Source organism: Excalfactoria chinensis, chromosome 1, assembly GCF_039878825.1.
Source record: "Excalfactoria chinensis isolate bCotChi1 chromosome 1, bCotChi1.hap2, whole genome shotgun sequence".
NCBI lineage: Eukaryota > Metazoa > Chordata > Aves > Galliformes > Phasianidae > Excalfactoria > Excalfactoria chinensis.
In genome coordinates this window covers 18303745-18322271 of record NC_092825.1, presented here as the reverse complement: position 1 = coordinate 18322271, position 18527 = coordinate 18303745, and the positions used below count along the sequence as shown (strand labels likewise).

General features: G+C 39.0%; 1 protein-coding gene across 1 annotated transcript in view; it reads right to left on the bottom strand.

The window, feature by feature from the left end:
- Positions 1-18510, bottom strand: part of MOV10L1 (Mov10 like RNA helicase 1) — a 31785-nt gene extending 13275 nt beyond the window's left edge. The window contains exons 1-13 of the mRNA XM_072344339.1: positions 18372-18510; positions 16371-16555; positions 10696-10852; positions 10193-10305; positions 9266-9456; positions 8543-8683; positions 7738-7967; positions 7409-7604; positions 4215-4409; positions 3512-3623; positions 2494-2671; positions 1817-1887; positions 1363-1454 (exon numbers count right to left, since the gene is read on the bottom strand). Of these exons, the coding sequence (XP_072200440.1) occupies positions 1363-1454; positions 1817-1887; positions 2494-2671; positions 3512-3623; positions 4215-4409; positions 7409-7604; positions 7738-7967; positions 8543-8683; positions 9266-9456; positions 10193-10305; positions 10696-10852; positions 16371-16555; positions 18372-18438 (1928 nt within the window). The 5' untranslated portion in view covers positions 18439-18510. The remainder of the gene's footprint in view (positions 1-1362; positions 1455-1816; positions 1888-2493; positions 2672-3511; positions 3624-4214; positions 4410-7408; positions 7605-7737; positions 7968-8542; positions 8684-9265; positions 9457-10192; positions 10306-10695; positions 10853-16370; positions 16556-18371) is intronic.
- Between the last annotated feature and the right edge of the window lie 17 nt (positions 18511-18527).

Genomic DNA, 18527 nt, shown 5'->3' with positions numbered 1-18527 from the left:
GTAAAATCCCAAATTTTCATAAACTACGGAAGCATTAAGGTAACCAGTAAGTACATTTTCTATGCAGCAGTGCTTATAAAAATAGTTCTGCTCAGAAATACTGCAGAGTACTTATTGGAAAATATACTGTAGACATGTCAATCAACAGCCCTGCTCTGAGTGTTAACACATCTCTAGCCCTGCAGTAAGAAAGATGACCTTTTGTTGCAGAGTTGATAGTCTTTCACACAAATGGAAGACCTATATACAAATAATACGCCACAAATAAAGCATGAGTAGTTAACATCAGCAATTTATAAACAGTCCTGAAGTCATAATGGTATAATTTTTTCTTCAAAAAAACAAACAAACAAACAAAAACCAACTCATCACAAAGAATCACAATTCATACAACAAAAAAGAACTGCAGGCAACTCCAGTAACTGCTTCTGTGCAGTTGTGCACCAGTGCCAGGTGGTAGAATAATGTGCCCAGGTGGCCAAGAAGGCCAATGGCATCCTGGCTTGTATCAGGAATGGTGTGGTGAGCAGGACTAAGGAAGTCATCCTGCCCCTATACTCGGCATTGGTGAGGCCTCACCTCGAGTACTGTGTCCAGTTTTGGGCACCTCCGTATAAGAAAGATATGGAAGTACTGGAGCAGGTCCAGAGAAGGGCAACGAGGCTCGTGAAGGGCTTGGAGAATCAGCCCTATGAGGAGAGGCTAAGGAAGCTGGGGCTGTTTAGTCTGAGGAAGAGGAGGCTGAGGGGAGACCTTATTGCCGTCTTCCAGTACCTGAAAGGTTCTTACAGTGAGAGTGGGGCAGGTCTCTTCTCACTAGTGACAAGTGACAGGACGAGGGGAAATGGCCTTAAGTTGTGCCAGGGCAAATTCAGGTTCGATATCAGGAAGAACTTCTTTACAGAAAGGGTAGTTAGGTACTGGAATAGGCTCCCCAGGGAGGTGGTTGAATCACCATCCCTGGATGTGTTTAAGAGCTGTTTGGATGTGGTACTCAGGGATATGATTTAGCAGAGGTTTTTTAGAGATGGGGTACTGGTTAGGCTGCGGTTGGACTTGATGATCTTCAAGGTCTTTTCCAACCTGGGTAATTCTATGATTCTATGATTCTTATCACTTACACATAAAAACAGAGACACAAACCAAGAATGCTTTGTACATAGTGACTACCATTGCAACCTTTTACTAAGGAGGAGAGTGGGAAAGAGGTGAAAGAGTTGGCTCTTAAGATCCTACTTGTGCCCGTCCTGTAACTACCAAAACTACCAAGGGACAGTGTCACGTGTTTTTAAGTTACTTTGCTAGAGGAATCATGCATCTTGTAGCTCGTCAGTGCAGCTTTGTGGAAGTCTATAAAAATACCTGCAGTGAACAAATTCCACATCCATGGGTTCTGAGTTGTAAGCCCGTTCAAAATCAGCATTACATTTAAGAGTAACATCTTCATCACATATCTGTGGGAAAAAAACAAACACACATCAGTTTATTGATGAAGAGTTTAGTCATTTATACACAGAGAAGCATATTTGAAATTACTGGAAAACACCTCAGCCATTGAGATTTACTAACAACCAGTATATTATGGTTCCAGATCATGTTACGAGTGCTTTCAGGGCAGGTAAGGATTATAATCAAGAAAAAAGAAAGTCCTTGCAAAAGCTAAATTCACAATAAAAATAACTCACTTAGTAGATTAAAAAAAAAAATCTAGCTGCCTCAAAACAGGTTAAGCCAGTCTGTAATTGCATTAATTGCCAGCTTCCCCTTTGAATCCTGTGGATTACAGTATATTCAAAAGAAGACAAACCTTACTTACCTCAGTAACATAGGCAATGTACTCTATTATATGCTCAGAGTAGACCTGACTTTTCAGTATCACCTTATCACCTAATTATAAATAAAGTTAAAAGATAACACTGTTACAAGAAATAGAAATAAAGTACTGCAGCGAGAGTTTTACTTCCTGTGTTGCATAGTTAAGATTTGCATGATAACACATCCTACAGCAAACTTGCTGTATCCAGGAATATCACATCAGGCACTAGTTCTGAACTGCTATATACAACTATATGTTACGTTCTAAAGGGCATCAAATATTGATGCCACCAGGCTTTCGACATCTCCTCTGATCAGTACCCTGCATACCATAGTACTAGATATTACTGATTTTTTGGTTTTTATATACCTATTGCTTTTTACATCTTACCATGCTGCAGTTTTTATTTTTGTGGAAAAAAAACATCCATTTTTGTACGTGAGAAGCCTGAAAATAACAGACCGCTTGTAATGGCAGACATACATAACACTTCTTCAGACAGCAGCCACAGCATGACTGTGAGACACAAGCAGTGCAGTTCACCTGTCTAGTAGATAAATGATTTTGTGTTCAAACTTGTTAAAGACCTCCTTAAGTAAATGACAGTGCAAACTAAATGACAACTGCAGTGAAAATACTCAATGTGGTATTCAGCTTTATCTCACATGAATCATTACCCACAGTCAGATGAGGTCTGCCTTCTTCCACTCCTGGCACTTCCAACACTAACAAATTCCCATTCCTTTTCAAAGTAACCCCACACATGTCAAATTTTTTTATTTCCATTTCCTGATAGATCTCTTCAAGCCACAAGAGAGTAGAAAACTTTGCTTCATAATTTTCCAGGTTAAGATGCTGAAAAGAAAAATAATATACATGACATTTGTAATCTCTACACTGAAATACATTCATCCCATCAATCTTTATTATACAAAACATCTCTAAAATTAGACTGCACAGCAACCAGGTTGCACCAAATAGGTGCATAAGCACAGCACTTAGATAAATGAATCTTTTAAACTCCTGTAACAAACAACACAAAATCTGTACAGTCCTTGGAGCTAAGATACAGCAGTCAGTCAGCTAAAGAGCTAATTATGCTTTGTCTAACTACAGTGGCAATTTCAGCACCTGAATTCAGGGGCAGTTTAGAAACAGAATTCTATTGCTCACCAATCCCAGAAAGCATAAGAAAAAATATCTTTGTACGTTGCACATAGACAGAGTCATATCAGCCTGCCCTGTTTGGCTATTACACAGCTTATGACAAGCTGAAAGAACCTGAATTTTCACTTTCAGAGCTCAATCCATCTCTCTGAAGAGGTTTCTCCAGCAGCCCCAAACTCTCAGAACAATGATCAATAGCAACGAATGCTTTCGCTTAGAATACATTCTCACTTAAATGTAAGTCTAATCAGCAGTGCTGATCTTTTGCCACCTTCTGTAACGTCCCTCCCCAGCATCAACAACTTCTTCAATCTTGCACACTTAGCATTTTTCATTCTTGCAAAGCTTGGATTCTGTGACTGACCAAAACTCATAAAAATTAAAGGATACAGACAACAGTCTTAGTCTACTTGCTAACAGTATCACATTATCTTCTATTATACTAAGGGCTACAATTTTTTTGCCAAATAAAGGCCACTTTGAAAAGACATAAAATAAATTTTCTTATACAAATCTATAGTTGCATACCTCTGCTAGGAGAGGCTGAAAGCTCAGAATATCTAACTTCTGCTCCACGCATCTTCTTAAAGCGTTTGGTACGGTATAATGTGGGAGGAAGCTTGGAAACTTTCTGCTAATTCTAAAACAGAAGCACATACCATATCATTAATTTTAATAAATCCAATGATTGCTTCAAAATTAACACTGTAAATTTGCTATTGTGACATAAAAGGCAAGTGTGCCAACTACTGATTGTACAACAACACTATGAACCTGCTTTTATCCTTTTTGGTTATACTTTTATAACTAAGCAAATAGCGTAAGTCAATACTTAGAAAATTACTTGCAAAGCTCTAAATGAAAGATGAACATCTACATATCTGACATATCAATATCTGACAGAGGTGCCAGCTGCTTGAGGATTTAAGAAGTCAACTCCAAACATGATTAAGAAGAAAGAAAATCTGAAATAACTATCACTTGTAGGACGCAGCTGCAGAGTAATCTGAACTGCATTCGTACATATGTAGTAGAGTGTTTCTGTCTGAACATATTACAAGGAAATCAAGCAGTTCAATACTAGAAAAACCCTTCTGTCAGTAAAGTCTCAGATTAACATGCTTATAACACTTATGAAAACACACACAAACTCTTTCAGTTTCACATTTAGCACTATGATATACAACAGTATTAGACAAGTACTATTCTTCCCCTCTTCAATTCACCATACCTTCTGTATTTAGGGGCAGTCACTGTTGTCTTCTTTTGCTGAGGTACTGAAGTAACACAAACCTTTTTTGCAGAAAATGGTTCCACAGGTGCTATTAGTAATTCTGCCTCATTTGTTACAGTGGTTTCAATATACCGTCCAATAGTAAAATCAGAAAATCCGAGCAACAAGAGCTCTTTACTGTATCCAGGATTTCTTCAAATAAGAAAAAGTTATGTAGTTAAAATCACCATGTACACATTTTGCTTTTCCTGGTCATAAGTACTATTTCTTTTCCCCAATGAAAAGGTAGTTCTCATGCCAACCCAGTAGCAACATGAGAGCTGCTAACTTGGGGCAATTCCCTACTTCACTTCCTTCTCTTAACTCACTCCAAGTATCACCTTGCATAATGAAAAAATAAAGAACTTAAAAACCTCTGTTTCATCAAAAGTTTGGCTAAAGAGCAAAATCCCTCTGCTTGACCAGATACAGAACGACAAGAGGACAGGAGTATCACTGCACCTGAACAAAATGACACAAACATTTCCCTCAGAGGAACCTACAGAGTATCTATCCCTTCTGTGCGCACAGCAGCAGCTTTGCTTTGCTTAAAGGGACTCAGAACTGAGTCTTAGCTGCAAACACATCAAGTGGAAAAAGCAGGAAGGATCCCTTATCTTCTTAAGAACAGTACTTTGTATGTGTGAGTGGGGCTGGGAATGACTGATTTAAAAAAAAAACAACACAAAACAAACAAAAACCAAAACAGAGGGAATGGTTCCTTCAGATCCAGTTCTAAGGAACTTAAGACCAAAGCCCCTGATGCATGTGCTCTAAAACACCTTAATGAGCTCTTCCTAGCACTGTCCAGAGCCAGATTCTCTGATTGGCATCAGTGACACAGTTCAATACTGTTATTTTGTGTCTGAAACAGGAGCATCCCAGAAGGATTTCGGCTTGCTTTTGCTTTGGCAGGAGTAATTCCTTTTCATGCCAGCTCATGCTACCTATTCAGGCTAAAGCTGTGGCCTGTTTTTGCTCTGATACACTCTCAGTGCAGACAATGAATGGTGCAGATTCATGGTCTAGAATTTCAGCCTCTGTGGCCTTTCAAAGCAGCCAGCAAACATTTATTACCTTCATGCTGCTCTCCCCAAGGAGGGTTGTGCAAACTGTTCTGTGTTATTAGAAGATTCACAGGTTTTGTGGCATTTACAGTGAAATACAACTTGCTCTTTCTACACATGCCTTTCTCCATAAGGGCAGGGCATACTCTCAGGTTACTTTTCAAACTACAGCAAAATCATCCTCCCATGAAAATTCCTCCCCCTGCCATATCATTTAAAGTGGTAACAGAAGTAGTCTGCAAGTTAATGCGCTGTTACTTCAATGAGGGTGACAAAGAAAGAAATCTGCAAGCCTTCATGAATTATTACTCTAAGGAAGAAAGCCTTTTTTCTCCGGCACAGGTAACCTGTATTTAATGTCACTGACTAGGAAAGTTTGAGATTGTGATATACAACAATGTGAATACAATTTCAGAGTACTTAGACTGAAGGAAATACATTAGACAAAACACATAAAACTCCTAGAAACGTTAGCTCTAGTGTTCACAGGATTACTGACTTCCAGATGAGAATAAAACCAATTGTAAAATTTACTGCCTTTCTCCATAAAATATCTAGTCCTTCTATATTTCATCATTAACCACTAACTTCTCATTTGACAAAAGTCACAACTAAGTGTTGAAATGCTAACTTCTTCCAATCTCTGGTACAGATGTCTAAATCCTTTGCTAACGCATACTGGCTTACTTTACACCAAAAACATTCTATAATCAGGTGACTCATCTAGTGGATGAGAGAAAGACTGTGAATGTAATGTACCTAGACTTTACAGTTGAAGGCTTTACAGCCTCTTACAGTAGTCTCCTGGAGAAGCTGGCAGCCCATGGCTGTAATCAGCTGTAATTATGGCTGTAATCTTTGCTCGGTAAAAAACTGGCTGGATGACCAGGCCCAGACAGCAGTGATGAATGGAGTTAAATGCAGCTGGCAAAGGGTCAATTGTGGTGTTTCTCAGGGCATAAGCATTAGGGCCAGCCCTGTACAATATCTTTACTGATGATCTGGATGAGGGGATTGAGTGCACCCTCAGTAAATTTGCTAATGTTGCCAAGCTGGGTGGAACTGTTGATCTGCCTGGGGTTAGGAAGCCCATACAGAGGGATCTGCATAGGCTAGACCAGCAGGCTGAGGCAACTATACATTCTTCAACAACACAAAGTTTGGAGTCCTATACTTTGGTCACAACAACACTACACAATGCTATAAGATTGGGGCAGAGTGACTGACAAGCAGCATAGAGGAAAAGGATTTGTGGGTGTTATTTGACAGACAGCTCAACATGAGACAGCAGTATGCCTAAGTGGCCAAGAAGGACAATGTATCAGAAACAGTATAGTCAGCACAAGCAGGAAGGTGAACATCCTTCAGTACTTGTAACTGATGAGGTTGCACCTTGAGTCCTGTACTCATTTTTGGACCTCTTACTACAAGAAAGACACTGAGGCCCAAAGGGCAATGAAACCGATGAAGGGTCTGGAGCACAAGAATGGCTTCAGGATCTGGGACTGTTTAGTCTGGAGAAGAGGAGGCTCAGAGGAGTTTATTTTATCACTCTCTACAGCCTCAAAGGCGAGGTGGAGGTTGGCCTCTTCTCAGTTAATTAGTGATGAGTGGTAACAGTCTTCAGTTGTGCCAGAGGAGGTTCAGTTTTAGGAAGAATTTCTTACCAGAAAGAGCAGTTAGGCACTGGAACAGGCTGCCTGGGGAGGTGGTGGAGTCACCGCCCCTGAAGTTCTAGAAATGGGCAGATGTCACACTAAGCGACATGGTTTTAGTGGGCATGGTGGTGATAAACTGACAGTTGGGCTGGATGATCTTAGAATCATTAAGATTGGCAACTACCATAGTATCATATCATAGTATCATAGTATCGTGCGAGTTGGAAGGGACCTTAGAAATCATTGAGTCTAACTCCCGGGTTTCAAGCCCCCTGTGTAGCAAAGCGGCACTTCTACCCCTGCACCACAGGGGGGATTCGAACCCGGGCCCTCCGGTGCCACAAGCAGCAGCTTATACCACTGCGCCACTGGGGGCACACACTATGATCTCTTTCTGTTATATCAATAAGTACAAAGAAATACTTACACAGCTGTGCATGTGATCACAACGAATGTTTTTCCACCTGGTGGTATGACAATTTCCTCAGTTATATCAGTGCCTTCTACTGTTTGCTGCACATCTTCTCTTTGCTCTTCTTCTGCATTACACAGATTTTCATCCTTAACCAGGGAAAAGTTTTCTTTTGTCTTTAATAAATTTAATTCCTGAGGATTCACTTCTTCTGCAGAAAACAGATTATAGTAAATTCTATTGTCAGAATTGTTATGGCTAGCATTGACAAGCCTTTTCAAACAAAAGTATGGGTCTTCTGTGGAGACTGCACTCGCATTAAAAATGGTAAGGTTTGACTGTACCTGAAATAACTCCATTCTTCATAATGGATGTATTAGTCAACGATTCAGATGTTGCTCCACAGGAATTCACTGCAGCTTTTGCAACGCTTTCTTGATTTATTGGAGAAGATGACAAATATGCTGCTGGACTGTTGCAGTATTTTTGAGGAATCCGAAAACTAAATTGCTTGTCTTGCACCCATCCAGCTAATCTGCAGCTGATTAAGGACTGTGGTACACTCCCTTTATTCCTAGAAGTAGTTATGAGATTAATCACATAATTAAACTCACTGTTAGCATCAATAATGGGAACCTTAATCCTACATAAAATCATAATTGTTCATGGGGTTAATTCACCATTATTTTACAACCAGAAATTGCTCTGCTTCTTCTAGTTCACAAGGACTAGAATTCTGCTAGATGGTAGTACTTCTAGGTCATATAAAGTACCATATGAAATACAGCAGAAGAACCAGCAATGTGCATACGGAAATGCTGTCTATAAGCTGTAAGTGACAGCAAACCCAATCACAACAAACAGAACATTCAGTTCTGACTCCATTTGAGCATCCATACCCAATAAATTAGGATTTAAAAGAGATTTATGGTTGAAAAGACCCAGAGAACTTTCTGAAAATGGCAGACTCTTTAAAGAGACTATCCTCATGTCATTAAATCTAACAAAAAAACTTCTCCAAAATGCCTTGGTTATATGAAGACCATAAACCACAACACTTAACAATGAAAGGCTTCTCTATGAAATACAGGTTTACACAATACAGAGTAGTGAAATGGAAAAAAGATTTGAACAAGCAGAAAGGCTTACTCTATCCAAATGATCATGCTTCTAGATTCCCCCTGCTTCATAGTTCCAAAATCAGTTATGTTTGATACCTCCAGCCCTCCTTTGTTTCTCATTAAGTTTTCATAAGGTTCATCTGTATCATGTCCATCTGATTGAGACTGCCTGTAAGAAGATTGAATTTTATAATAGCAGTCTTGAAAGAAATAGACTTCAAAAGTATTTTTTAACTCAGCACACTCAGAAAATACCTTTGATTAAGTACTACCATACCAAAGAACAGTGACAATGTTTATACAGAAGCAGAAATTGTGAGTCCAGCTCCAGATTTCTCCTGCAGAACTGCTACTGACTAGTTACTTTATATTCTGCACCTGTGTAGTGGATTAATTTACACATTCGCTTCTTCCCATATTAAACTGTATTTTACTTCACACCAGTTTTACTAAGGTTTCCAACAGTTTAATCCTCACTAGAAGACAATGCAGAGTAGAGAAGATGAAATAAAAGCATGAGCCTGGCATTTGCTAAACTGAGTAAAATTCAGTCCTTGCCCAGCTATATCTCTGAGCTCAACCTGTTTTACTTCTTCAGTAGGTGCAGATCTTCCACCTTCTGGAAAGGAAGGAGAAAAAGCCAGGGCTAAACCATATCACTCTCATCTTCCCAACAGACAGAAGAAAAATTAAACTGCAGCTTATCTCTAGTTGTTAGCAAGTGGAAGGAGAACAAAAGAACAAATGTTACCCATTCTGGTCGACTGGAGTCAAGCAGAGTGCTCTCCAAACATAAAATGACTGACTGCTCTCCACCACAACCACATTCACTAGATCATTTATACGTGGTGAATAGCCAGAAGGGAGTCTCAGTGAATCCAAAGTGAAAAATATACTCTCCTCTACTGTACCAGTTCTTCCACACATGCTGGTAATGTGCACCTGCAACAGTTTGTTATTCAGTGTTACTTGGTATTAATTGCTTAAACTAAGAGGCATAGAACCAATGCTTAGTTTTCTCTGCACCAGTCGTGCTTGTTTTAATAGTACAGAATAGTCAAAGATCCAGAATGCATGAAAGACAAATATACAGCTCTAGCCTTGAATGATTATTTGTCTTTAGCTCTGAAAGCATAGGAAACAGAAGCACTTGGTTAAGTATTAGGTCCCATGTGAGAGAGAAAGCAATTTCTCATACTCAACAAACATTATTCTATGTTGAAATTTAAGTAAAATACAATAATCCATAATATTAATACAGGCTCTCCTAGAAGGCACAAATATTTTCGAGAAAATAAAGAAGGAACCATTACTATTTTAAAGACAAAATAGTTGGACAATTTAAACACTAACAAAAGTAATGACTCTGCAATTTATTAAGAGTCTGAAAATCCACGCATCATTATTACAATCTGTGTAACTAAACCAATAGCGTGCAGTTCAGAATCAATAGCCAGTACATAAGTTACTCAATCTGTACTAACTAGAGCATGCACATATCTTCAAAATGCTCAATTATAAATAAGCTACAATCATTACAATCACCTGTGGAGTTGATACCTTTTTAATTTACTGTGTTACATAAGATCTATCAATACTAGCAACTCTACAAGTACCCACAAAACCAACCACTTCACACATGATTCCTCTTGTAAGAATAAATTTACAGTAAATTTACCTTGTCCACTCGCTTGTATCTCAGTGGCTTCACAGCAACTGCTTTACTGGTCCATGTTCCTGGATTAATGAAATACTTCGCTTGCACGCAGTCACCCACACAAGGTTTAAAACCTACATAAAATAGAACATTTCTCAAGTCCAAATGCTATCTATTACCTTTACAGTATTCCCAAGCAGAACTTGTTTAAGTTAAATAATGCGATTAGCCAAAACAATATGCTATTCAGATTTACTAACTGTGAGCTTTTCTTTGCAGCTTTTCCTCTCTCCAGTAGGTTCTGAGAAACTCCTTAATTGATGCCAGTGGAAAGTACATTTGTGTACACCAAGACTGCTTGTAAATTACGCTCTATGAAAATGAACAGGTAGCTTCCTTTGTGCAAAGCCCTTTTATTTGTTTCACTACATACACCTGCACTCAGCTACAACTTCCCTGGGATGTGGTTCATGTGCTTACCAGATGAATGGAAATTAAGAAAGAAAAACAAATCTCCTACATACCTTCACAGACATCTTCCATTGTGAAAAGAGTATTATGACTAATATAGCCACCATCCTTAGAGAGAGAGGTGATATTACCAACTAATGTTTTCATATGTAGTTCAGAAGCATTAAAAGCAGCACTGCAGTTTCCCCATGTATTCCGGACTGCATCTACCTGTTTTTACCATGAAACAAAAAACAACAAAAAACATTCACAGAGATGACATTTACAAACGTGTATATTTAAAATAGCTCTTAATATAAGTCTTAGAATTCTAACTGCTGCTGGAAGTCAATCTCCTTACCAAACCCTTCTCTGCTCACAGTAGTTGTTCATTTTTGTATATGTTAATTATATGCATATTTTTGTATATGTTAAAAATAAACAAAACACCAAACAGTAGTAAACAGCAAGTACCTTCCCCTTTAAGAGTCTGCTGTATTATGCTTCAATGGCTGTCAATGCTATAATTACAGATGGATCTGCGAAATTGTATTGATGCTTCTCTTGTTTAAGTCTACTGGAAGTTTTCTTAATATTATATTGACAACAAAAACTGTATCTTCAGACCTGCAGCTCCATCGTGTGCAAGCTGAACTAGAACATCACTATTGCAGAAAGCTTATGAATACATTGTGCATTTTGCTCTATCAATCATGCTTTAATCACTGAAAGTTGAAAAATCCAAACATCTGCTTTTTCAGTGCTCTCTCTATTACCACTTCATACTTAAGTAGGCCTTTGCAGAGGTATACAAACTCTTTGCTCACCTAGCTGCGCTGGGGCAAGGATAACAGCACTTCTGGTCGTGCTTACTCCAGAAGCCCACTAACAGCTCTTAGAAAGGTAAGTTCTCTTCCTTGCTACTGAAGTGCCAACAGTGCTACAGGAGTCCCTGCTCTACAGTTCAAACGCTTGTTTTTCAGTTTCTTTGCTCTCTGCAAGGACTGGTAGAACCGTTAACAACAATACCACTGGATAGAAGCACTAAGGTTCAGCAAGAACTGCTGACTCCAGATGGTACATAGTAAAACTGCACTGTGCAAGAAAGGAGACCAAATTCTTTTATCATAGTATCATAGTATCGTGCGAGTTGGAAGGGACCTTAGAGATCATCGAGTCCAACTGCCGGGATTCAAGCCCTCTAGTGTAGCAGAGCGTCAGTTTTACCCCTTGCGCCACAAGGGGGATTCGAACCCGGGCCCTCTGGTGTTGCAAGCGGCGGTTCTAACACCGTGCGCCACCGGTGAGGCTAATGAGCATCAGGAAGAAGGAGAGCACAAAGAAAACACGCAAAGCATGTCTGCAGTGATTAAACAAACTCAACGAAACGCCTAGAAACAACCTTTTCAATGAATAATAAACATATAGAGTGCAAGTGTACAAGCCAGAGCATTAAGTTAACACAGTCAATAATATTTCTTTTGAGACAGTGTTCCATAAAAAACTTAATTCAGAAAGCAAGTGTCTACGAATTCACAACCGAAACAAAGAAGCTGAGCAGAAAACTAGAATAACACATGTAAGTAAAACAATAAAAATAACTAAATGGAGACAAGAACAAAAATAGCTGCACTGTTTTCACATCTACAGGAAGATTAGAAACTCAGAAAGTATTTTCTTAACATATGATGTAATAAAAGTCACAGTGATAAAGGAATCTACACCATGCTGTCCTCCTCTTACAGATCAGCATTTATGCACAGATGAAAACACAGCCCTACGCCCACACTTTTCACAAACATTACAAATAATTTTACTCTGATTAAATGCTATTACTATATTTTCACAGGCTTTTTTTTTGAGGCACAATTTTCAGCCAGAACATTACAAAGCAAGAATAAGTAGTTTAAATACTAATTGATCATTCTTGATCATACGGATCTTAATGCAGATACTGGCATATCACCTCAAAACAAAAAACAGGCATGGAAGTTCCCTGCACTAGGGCTTTGAGTTAGCTCTTCTTACAATGGAGCCTTGCTTAGCAAAGGAACTGACAAAGCCTTCTATATAAGAGAATATATAGTGTCTGTGTAAGATTTACACAGTGAGTCTGCAGGAAGACTTATCCTTAGCCAGGAGAAGGACACCTGGCACATACCTGCTGTGGTATCATGCATAGCTGTGGAGCTAACAGTATGACTGATCATTATCTCAGTACACTCCGTTACAGCAGCTGCTACACTGTTTACTGTAAACAACACCATACTGTTTGCACAAGTGAGAGGCAGTCACAAAGCTGTTTCAGTCTGGGGTAATTACAAGTCTCAATCAGTTTATTCCCAAAAGCTTACAAAATACACTACGATATAAAAAGCCAGCACATCAAGGGAAGCAATTATCCCCATTTATTCATTATTTGTAAGACTGCATATACAATACTGCATGCAGTTTCGTGTCAGTGGGATTACATTTGTCAGGAAGTTATTTGTTTTCTCCTGCCTAAGGGACTAAAGAATCTTATTTCCCTATGCTCAGAAGAAGCTGAGATTGAATCGCTATTGACTGCTTCAAGCAATGCTCTCAGTGCATCTCAACTTTGTGCTGCTACGTAGAAAGTGATCCACAATCAAGAGTTTAGAACAAATTGCATTCGTTTTTATTCACGTATTTAGGAACGTGTCTTTGGAGAAGGGACAACATTGCTCTTCTACTGCAATTAGGTATTTTACATCAGCGATTAACATATAATCTTGCAACCAAAGGTGAAAATGCATGACTTCTAACGTAGAAAGCTTAGTATAACCATGAATACTCTTGCTCAAAAGTAATCCAAAATGCATTTCTTCCTCTAATCTGAGAAGAACAGTTAAATCATTTTCCTTTATTTGCAAGAACTTACAGACTACTGCATCCTTTGAAGATGGACTTTGTCTCCTCGCTTATTGGATTGTACTAATAATAGAATTATATGAGATTATCCTACAAGATGCTATTTCTCTTTTTAATTGCACTTTCACTAGATTACCTTCCATGTTTCTTTTCAGACATATATAGTCTGACTCTCGCTACTTTTCTTTCCTTAATCTCATTTAAACAAAGCAGCAGCACTGTCTTCAAAATGAAGCTGTTTCACTGAAGAAAAACTCCCTCAAAATTCTGATCACTTTACTGCTTGGTGTCATCCAATACAGTTCTGAGAGGAAAAAGGATTTTATTTACTTTAGAAACATGAACAATTACTGAAGTATATCCCAGACAAAAAGAGGGGAAAAAAAAAAGAGAGAAAAAAGGAAATATGCAACCTTTGAAGTCTTCCTGACATCAAGCATTAAGAAGATGTCTTGAATTCAGATTAATAAATAAATAAATAAACATTGCCACAACCCAAACTCATTCTTATGAGCTACTCATATCTCAGAAATAGTTTGAGCTCATTAGTCATTAGCAAAGCAGCTATGGAGCTTCAAGTTTGTTCAAGTTCCCCTGTATTTCCTCAATGGACTTCACAGCTATATATAAAAGCATTTAACAACCTAAAGCTACCCAGTGTAAAATGTAACTCAATTAGAAGAGAGAGGCCATACTTCTACTCAGTTTTACCAGACAGAACAGTCACTGTCAGTTCAGCCACTAGAAAAAAATTCTTGGAGGCCTGCATTTATTTTAATAAATAAAAAATAGCCTCTAGGCTATTTCCATGAAGTCTCTAGAGAGGAATTTATCATGTGCAATTCATTATAGCAGCCAGAAAGTTTGACTTCCCCATTTAACTTGGTGTTTACCCCTTGGACTGACATATTCAGATGAAGAATTATGCTTATTACTGATAAATAATGATTACCTAAATGGCTTTCGGCCAGCATTCAGCATCTCTGCATTGGTTTCCTATTCATAGGTTAAGTAGATGCAGATCTTTCCATAACACTAACAGCTACAGTGACTGATGAAATTAATTTTAAATCCTAAGATCCTTAAATTTAAGGAAAAAAAAAAAAAAATTAACCTCCCCCCCCCTAACTTTCTGGACTATTACCCACAGTAACATGCATTTTACAGGAAGCAATTCTTCTAGATGGTAAACATACATCTGCATCCACACATTCATATTGATGGAAAGACTGTTACAGTGCATGGAGCTGCGTTATCTAGAAGTGTTCAAGCAATCAATTGCCTGTGAGACTACCTGCTCACTCTTTACAAAGAGACTCTTAGCCATAAGGGCAGCTTTTCAAAAGCTAAGTTTCAGGCAGTGATAGAATTATGACATTTTCAGTCACATATGTGTGTGACCTTTATGTACATGTAGCACATGCCTTTCAAAATAAGCACTCTTTACTACACTTCAATTAGATGTTTTATGCAGCAACAAGGTAGCAGCACTGCATGCCCTGCGCATCACTTGTGCATATGCGGCACATATGCTTCCACACATGCACATAAATACAAGTGGATTTCCAAGTGTTCAGTAGTCTACTGTTCTAGTTCGAACTTCAGACACCTGGAAAGTTAAAATAAATGGATCAAATCCACAGATTTTAAGGGAGGGGGGGGTCTAACCTTACTTTGGTTTGTTACCAACCAAATTGCTGCACATGCCAAGATAGTATTAACTTGCTTGTATCACACAGCTGGTTATTGCTGGATGCTGCTGGCACCTTACAAAAATGTCTCAAACAAGAAACAAAATCAGGATAAAAAAAAAACAACAGTAAATCAGGATATGTATGGCATAAAAGAAAGGCAGGAGGCTTCTGAAATCACAAATCAATTCAAATTTCTTATCTCCTTTCCCTAGTTTATGCGCATATTACCTTTGCTAAACTATATCAACAGATAAGTAAATAGTAATCATGAAGTTTTTAAATCTGGTAACTGGCTATTGAACTCACATTACATAACTTTTGTTAATAACTTACCACTTCCTCCTAATTGAAGCACAATGCTGAAGGCACCATGATGTCTATGCTCTTTCTAACAGCACAACCTCTTAAGTTCCTTAACTACAAACTATCAATTTATAAGACAACTACTTTAACTTTGAAATCACAGTCACATTCAGACTGGCTCTGTATAGGCAGCTTGTGTCCAGCTGGCTTCATTCATTTTAGCTTGGACTGTTGTTCAGATGAGTTTGGTAGATGAAATACAGCAGTTCACTGCTGTACTTAAAGTGAAATGCAGCTAAGCTGAACCGATACAACCCAAGAAGATGGGTTCTGTACCACCCAGATATCAACAGCCTTTCAAGCACCAGTCATATTAATGTACGAAAGGCCACTCAACACAGCATCTCTGTGTAAGTGCTCGATATTCTCAGGCACCTCTGAGTTAAGCCTATATGATTAAAGAATTACAGTAGATTAAAGTTGGAAGGAATGGATAATCAAGCCTTAAGTGAGTTTACAGACAAAGTGTCAAGAAAAATCATAAAAATAACTCTGAAGTTTAGAAAAAGTTAATATGCAGGTTTGTCACGAGTGTAATTAAACACTGACACAATTATTTCAACCAACAGTTTAGTATTTACTGCATGTACACTGATAGTCAGAGAATGAGAACAAAAGGATAATATTCTAAAGGAACCCAAATAGAATAAAAATAATCCAAAAGTCACACATTCCCAGTAGGTAAAGGGCTGGCAGATTTGTACTGTTCAGGAGACTAAATACATATGGACTTCTAAAGTCTAAAGTCTTAACTTACAGAGTGAGACCCTGAGAGACTATGGTTTATATTCATCTCTTACCTTGACAGCCCTCAAGCCATTTGATATTTTGTCCTCTTCAACAGTAGCAATAACTTCCTGTCCTACAGCCAGTGGCATATTGTTTACAACAGCACGTTCTGTGAAGACTATCAGGTCATTTATCATTCCATAATCATTGCAAAATCTTGTCACCACTCCTCGAACAGTTTTTAGTTCTCTGTCACCTGCATTCACAGGAAAAGGTTTGGGGTAAAAGCAAATCACTTGTTCACAGAATCATTCAGCAAGTAATGAATGAATGCTACCAAGAGTGCTATCGCTTTAATTAAAAATATATATAAAATCATTGCCTTGTCCAACTTGAACATGAAATTGTTTAGTTTGCAACTGTTGATATTTTTAAAACTTGAAGACTTACAGTGAGTTATGGTTTCAATTAATGAAAAATGTTAGTTAAGCAGAAATAATGTTTGTCTTGAAGCTGTATGAAAGAAACGTATTATGAAAAGCTTGAAATTAAAACAACAGCAACAACAAAATGAAGGAAACTGCAAGCTAAGCAACTTTTCTCAAAGGCTTTAGACCAACAGCTATTTGCAACATACTCCATACTAGAAGAAACAGTTCTCAACGTTGTTTGCATAGAGAATCTAACACATCTGAGATTTCTATACTGCAGGAGAAGGTAAAGTGAATAAGCATGATGTTATGCAAATCAGTTATTCACAGCTGTTTATATTATAGTCAATATGCTTATAAACTAAGATGTGCTGTTCCTCTGGAAATCCATAGTTTCAAATCTTTTGAATGAGAAGCAGTATATACTTACTAATTATAGAACCTTCTACACAACAGCACTGCACTTCACTTTCAGGCTTAAACTAACACACTTCAATCCCCTTTTCACTTCTAAGGTACTATTAGCTACGCTAACAACCAAGACTGTTAGTAGGGCAGCATATTTTGCTTTCTGCATTCATCCATACACAAAAAGTACTACTGATAAGTTTCAGTAAACTGTCCTTTTTTGAGACCCCTTTACATTTATCACAGTTGATGTTTATCTTGCAGCTGACACAGAGCCTCTACTGAAGATATTGGAGCGCTCCACCATGTTAAGCCTCCCTACAAACTAAGACCAACCTCAAGCAATTAGTATTATCTTACAACCCAGACACAGTATTACCATACATGGAAGAAAAGCCAACACATTCCTACAGTAAAAATATAGGCACATGTTTTTCAAATCGAAATACAACGTTGTGTTTAAAAGCTGTAATGCTGTAAGTAGCACCCATGAGGCTCTACATGCAAAAAACACAGCTCTCTGCAGTGTGGCACTGAGCTCACAGAAGCAGTGGCTTAGAAACAAACATTCCAGTGGGAGCTCATGTAAAAACCCACAGAGCACGTCCATAATGCTCTTGAGAACACACAGCAGGACGGGCACATGATGGACTGCACTTGTACAATAATGTGATGCAGTGAACAGCACTTACATCCCAAACTAAGCTTAAGCTACCTGAGTAAGAAGGAAAACTTTTAAAACATCTTTCCATTGCTTGTCCTAGGCTTAAACAGAAGCGTCTCCTGGTTTTTCACGTATCTTAATTGTGCAGCTGTCCCCTCCTGCACGAGGTCTCTGTGTAACTCCACTAAGAGCATCCCAAGTCCCCACCATTCTGAAGCCTCCAAACATCGAGGTTATGCTGTCACCTCCATTCAACAGAAAGGAGTTTATTCACAGAAACAGTGTCACGTGGAAAGGCCAAAAGCACCCAGTGCCCACCATCACAACTGGCCTTCACACCCCGCTCTGTACTCTCACCACAGCCCAACTTGCTCGGGAGATGCCACGTGAAGCAGCTGCCAGCCACACCACTGCAAGGCTGGGAGACTAAAAGCCCCCCCTCTCCCCGTTCTTCCCTTCCTGAAGCAGGCCGCTCCCAGACCAGCCCCTTCACTGGGGTCAGGACCACCGCAGCCCTCAGGGCCCCACGCCCAGCTGCACAATCGAACTGGAACTTCTACCCCTCGCACCTCCTTCTTCCTCGCTATCCGCAGGTCTCCAGAAGTAGGAGAACACCTTGGAGAACAGGCCGAGCATCGCGCACAGCGTCACCACACCGAGCACACCACACGCTCCCACAGCACGGCAGCGGCCCTGCCGCGCCGCCGGCCAATCACGGCGCTGGC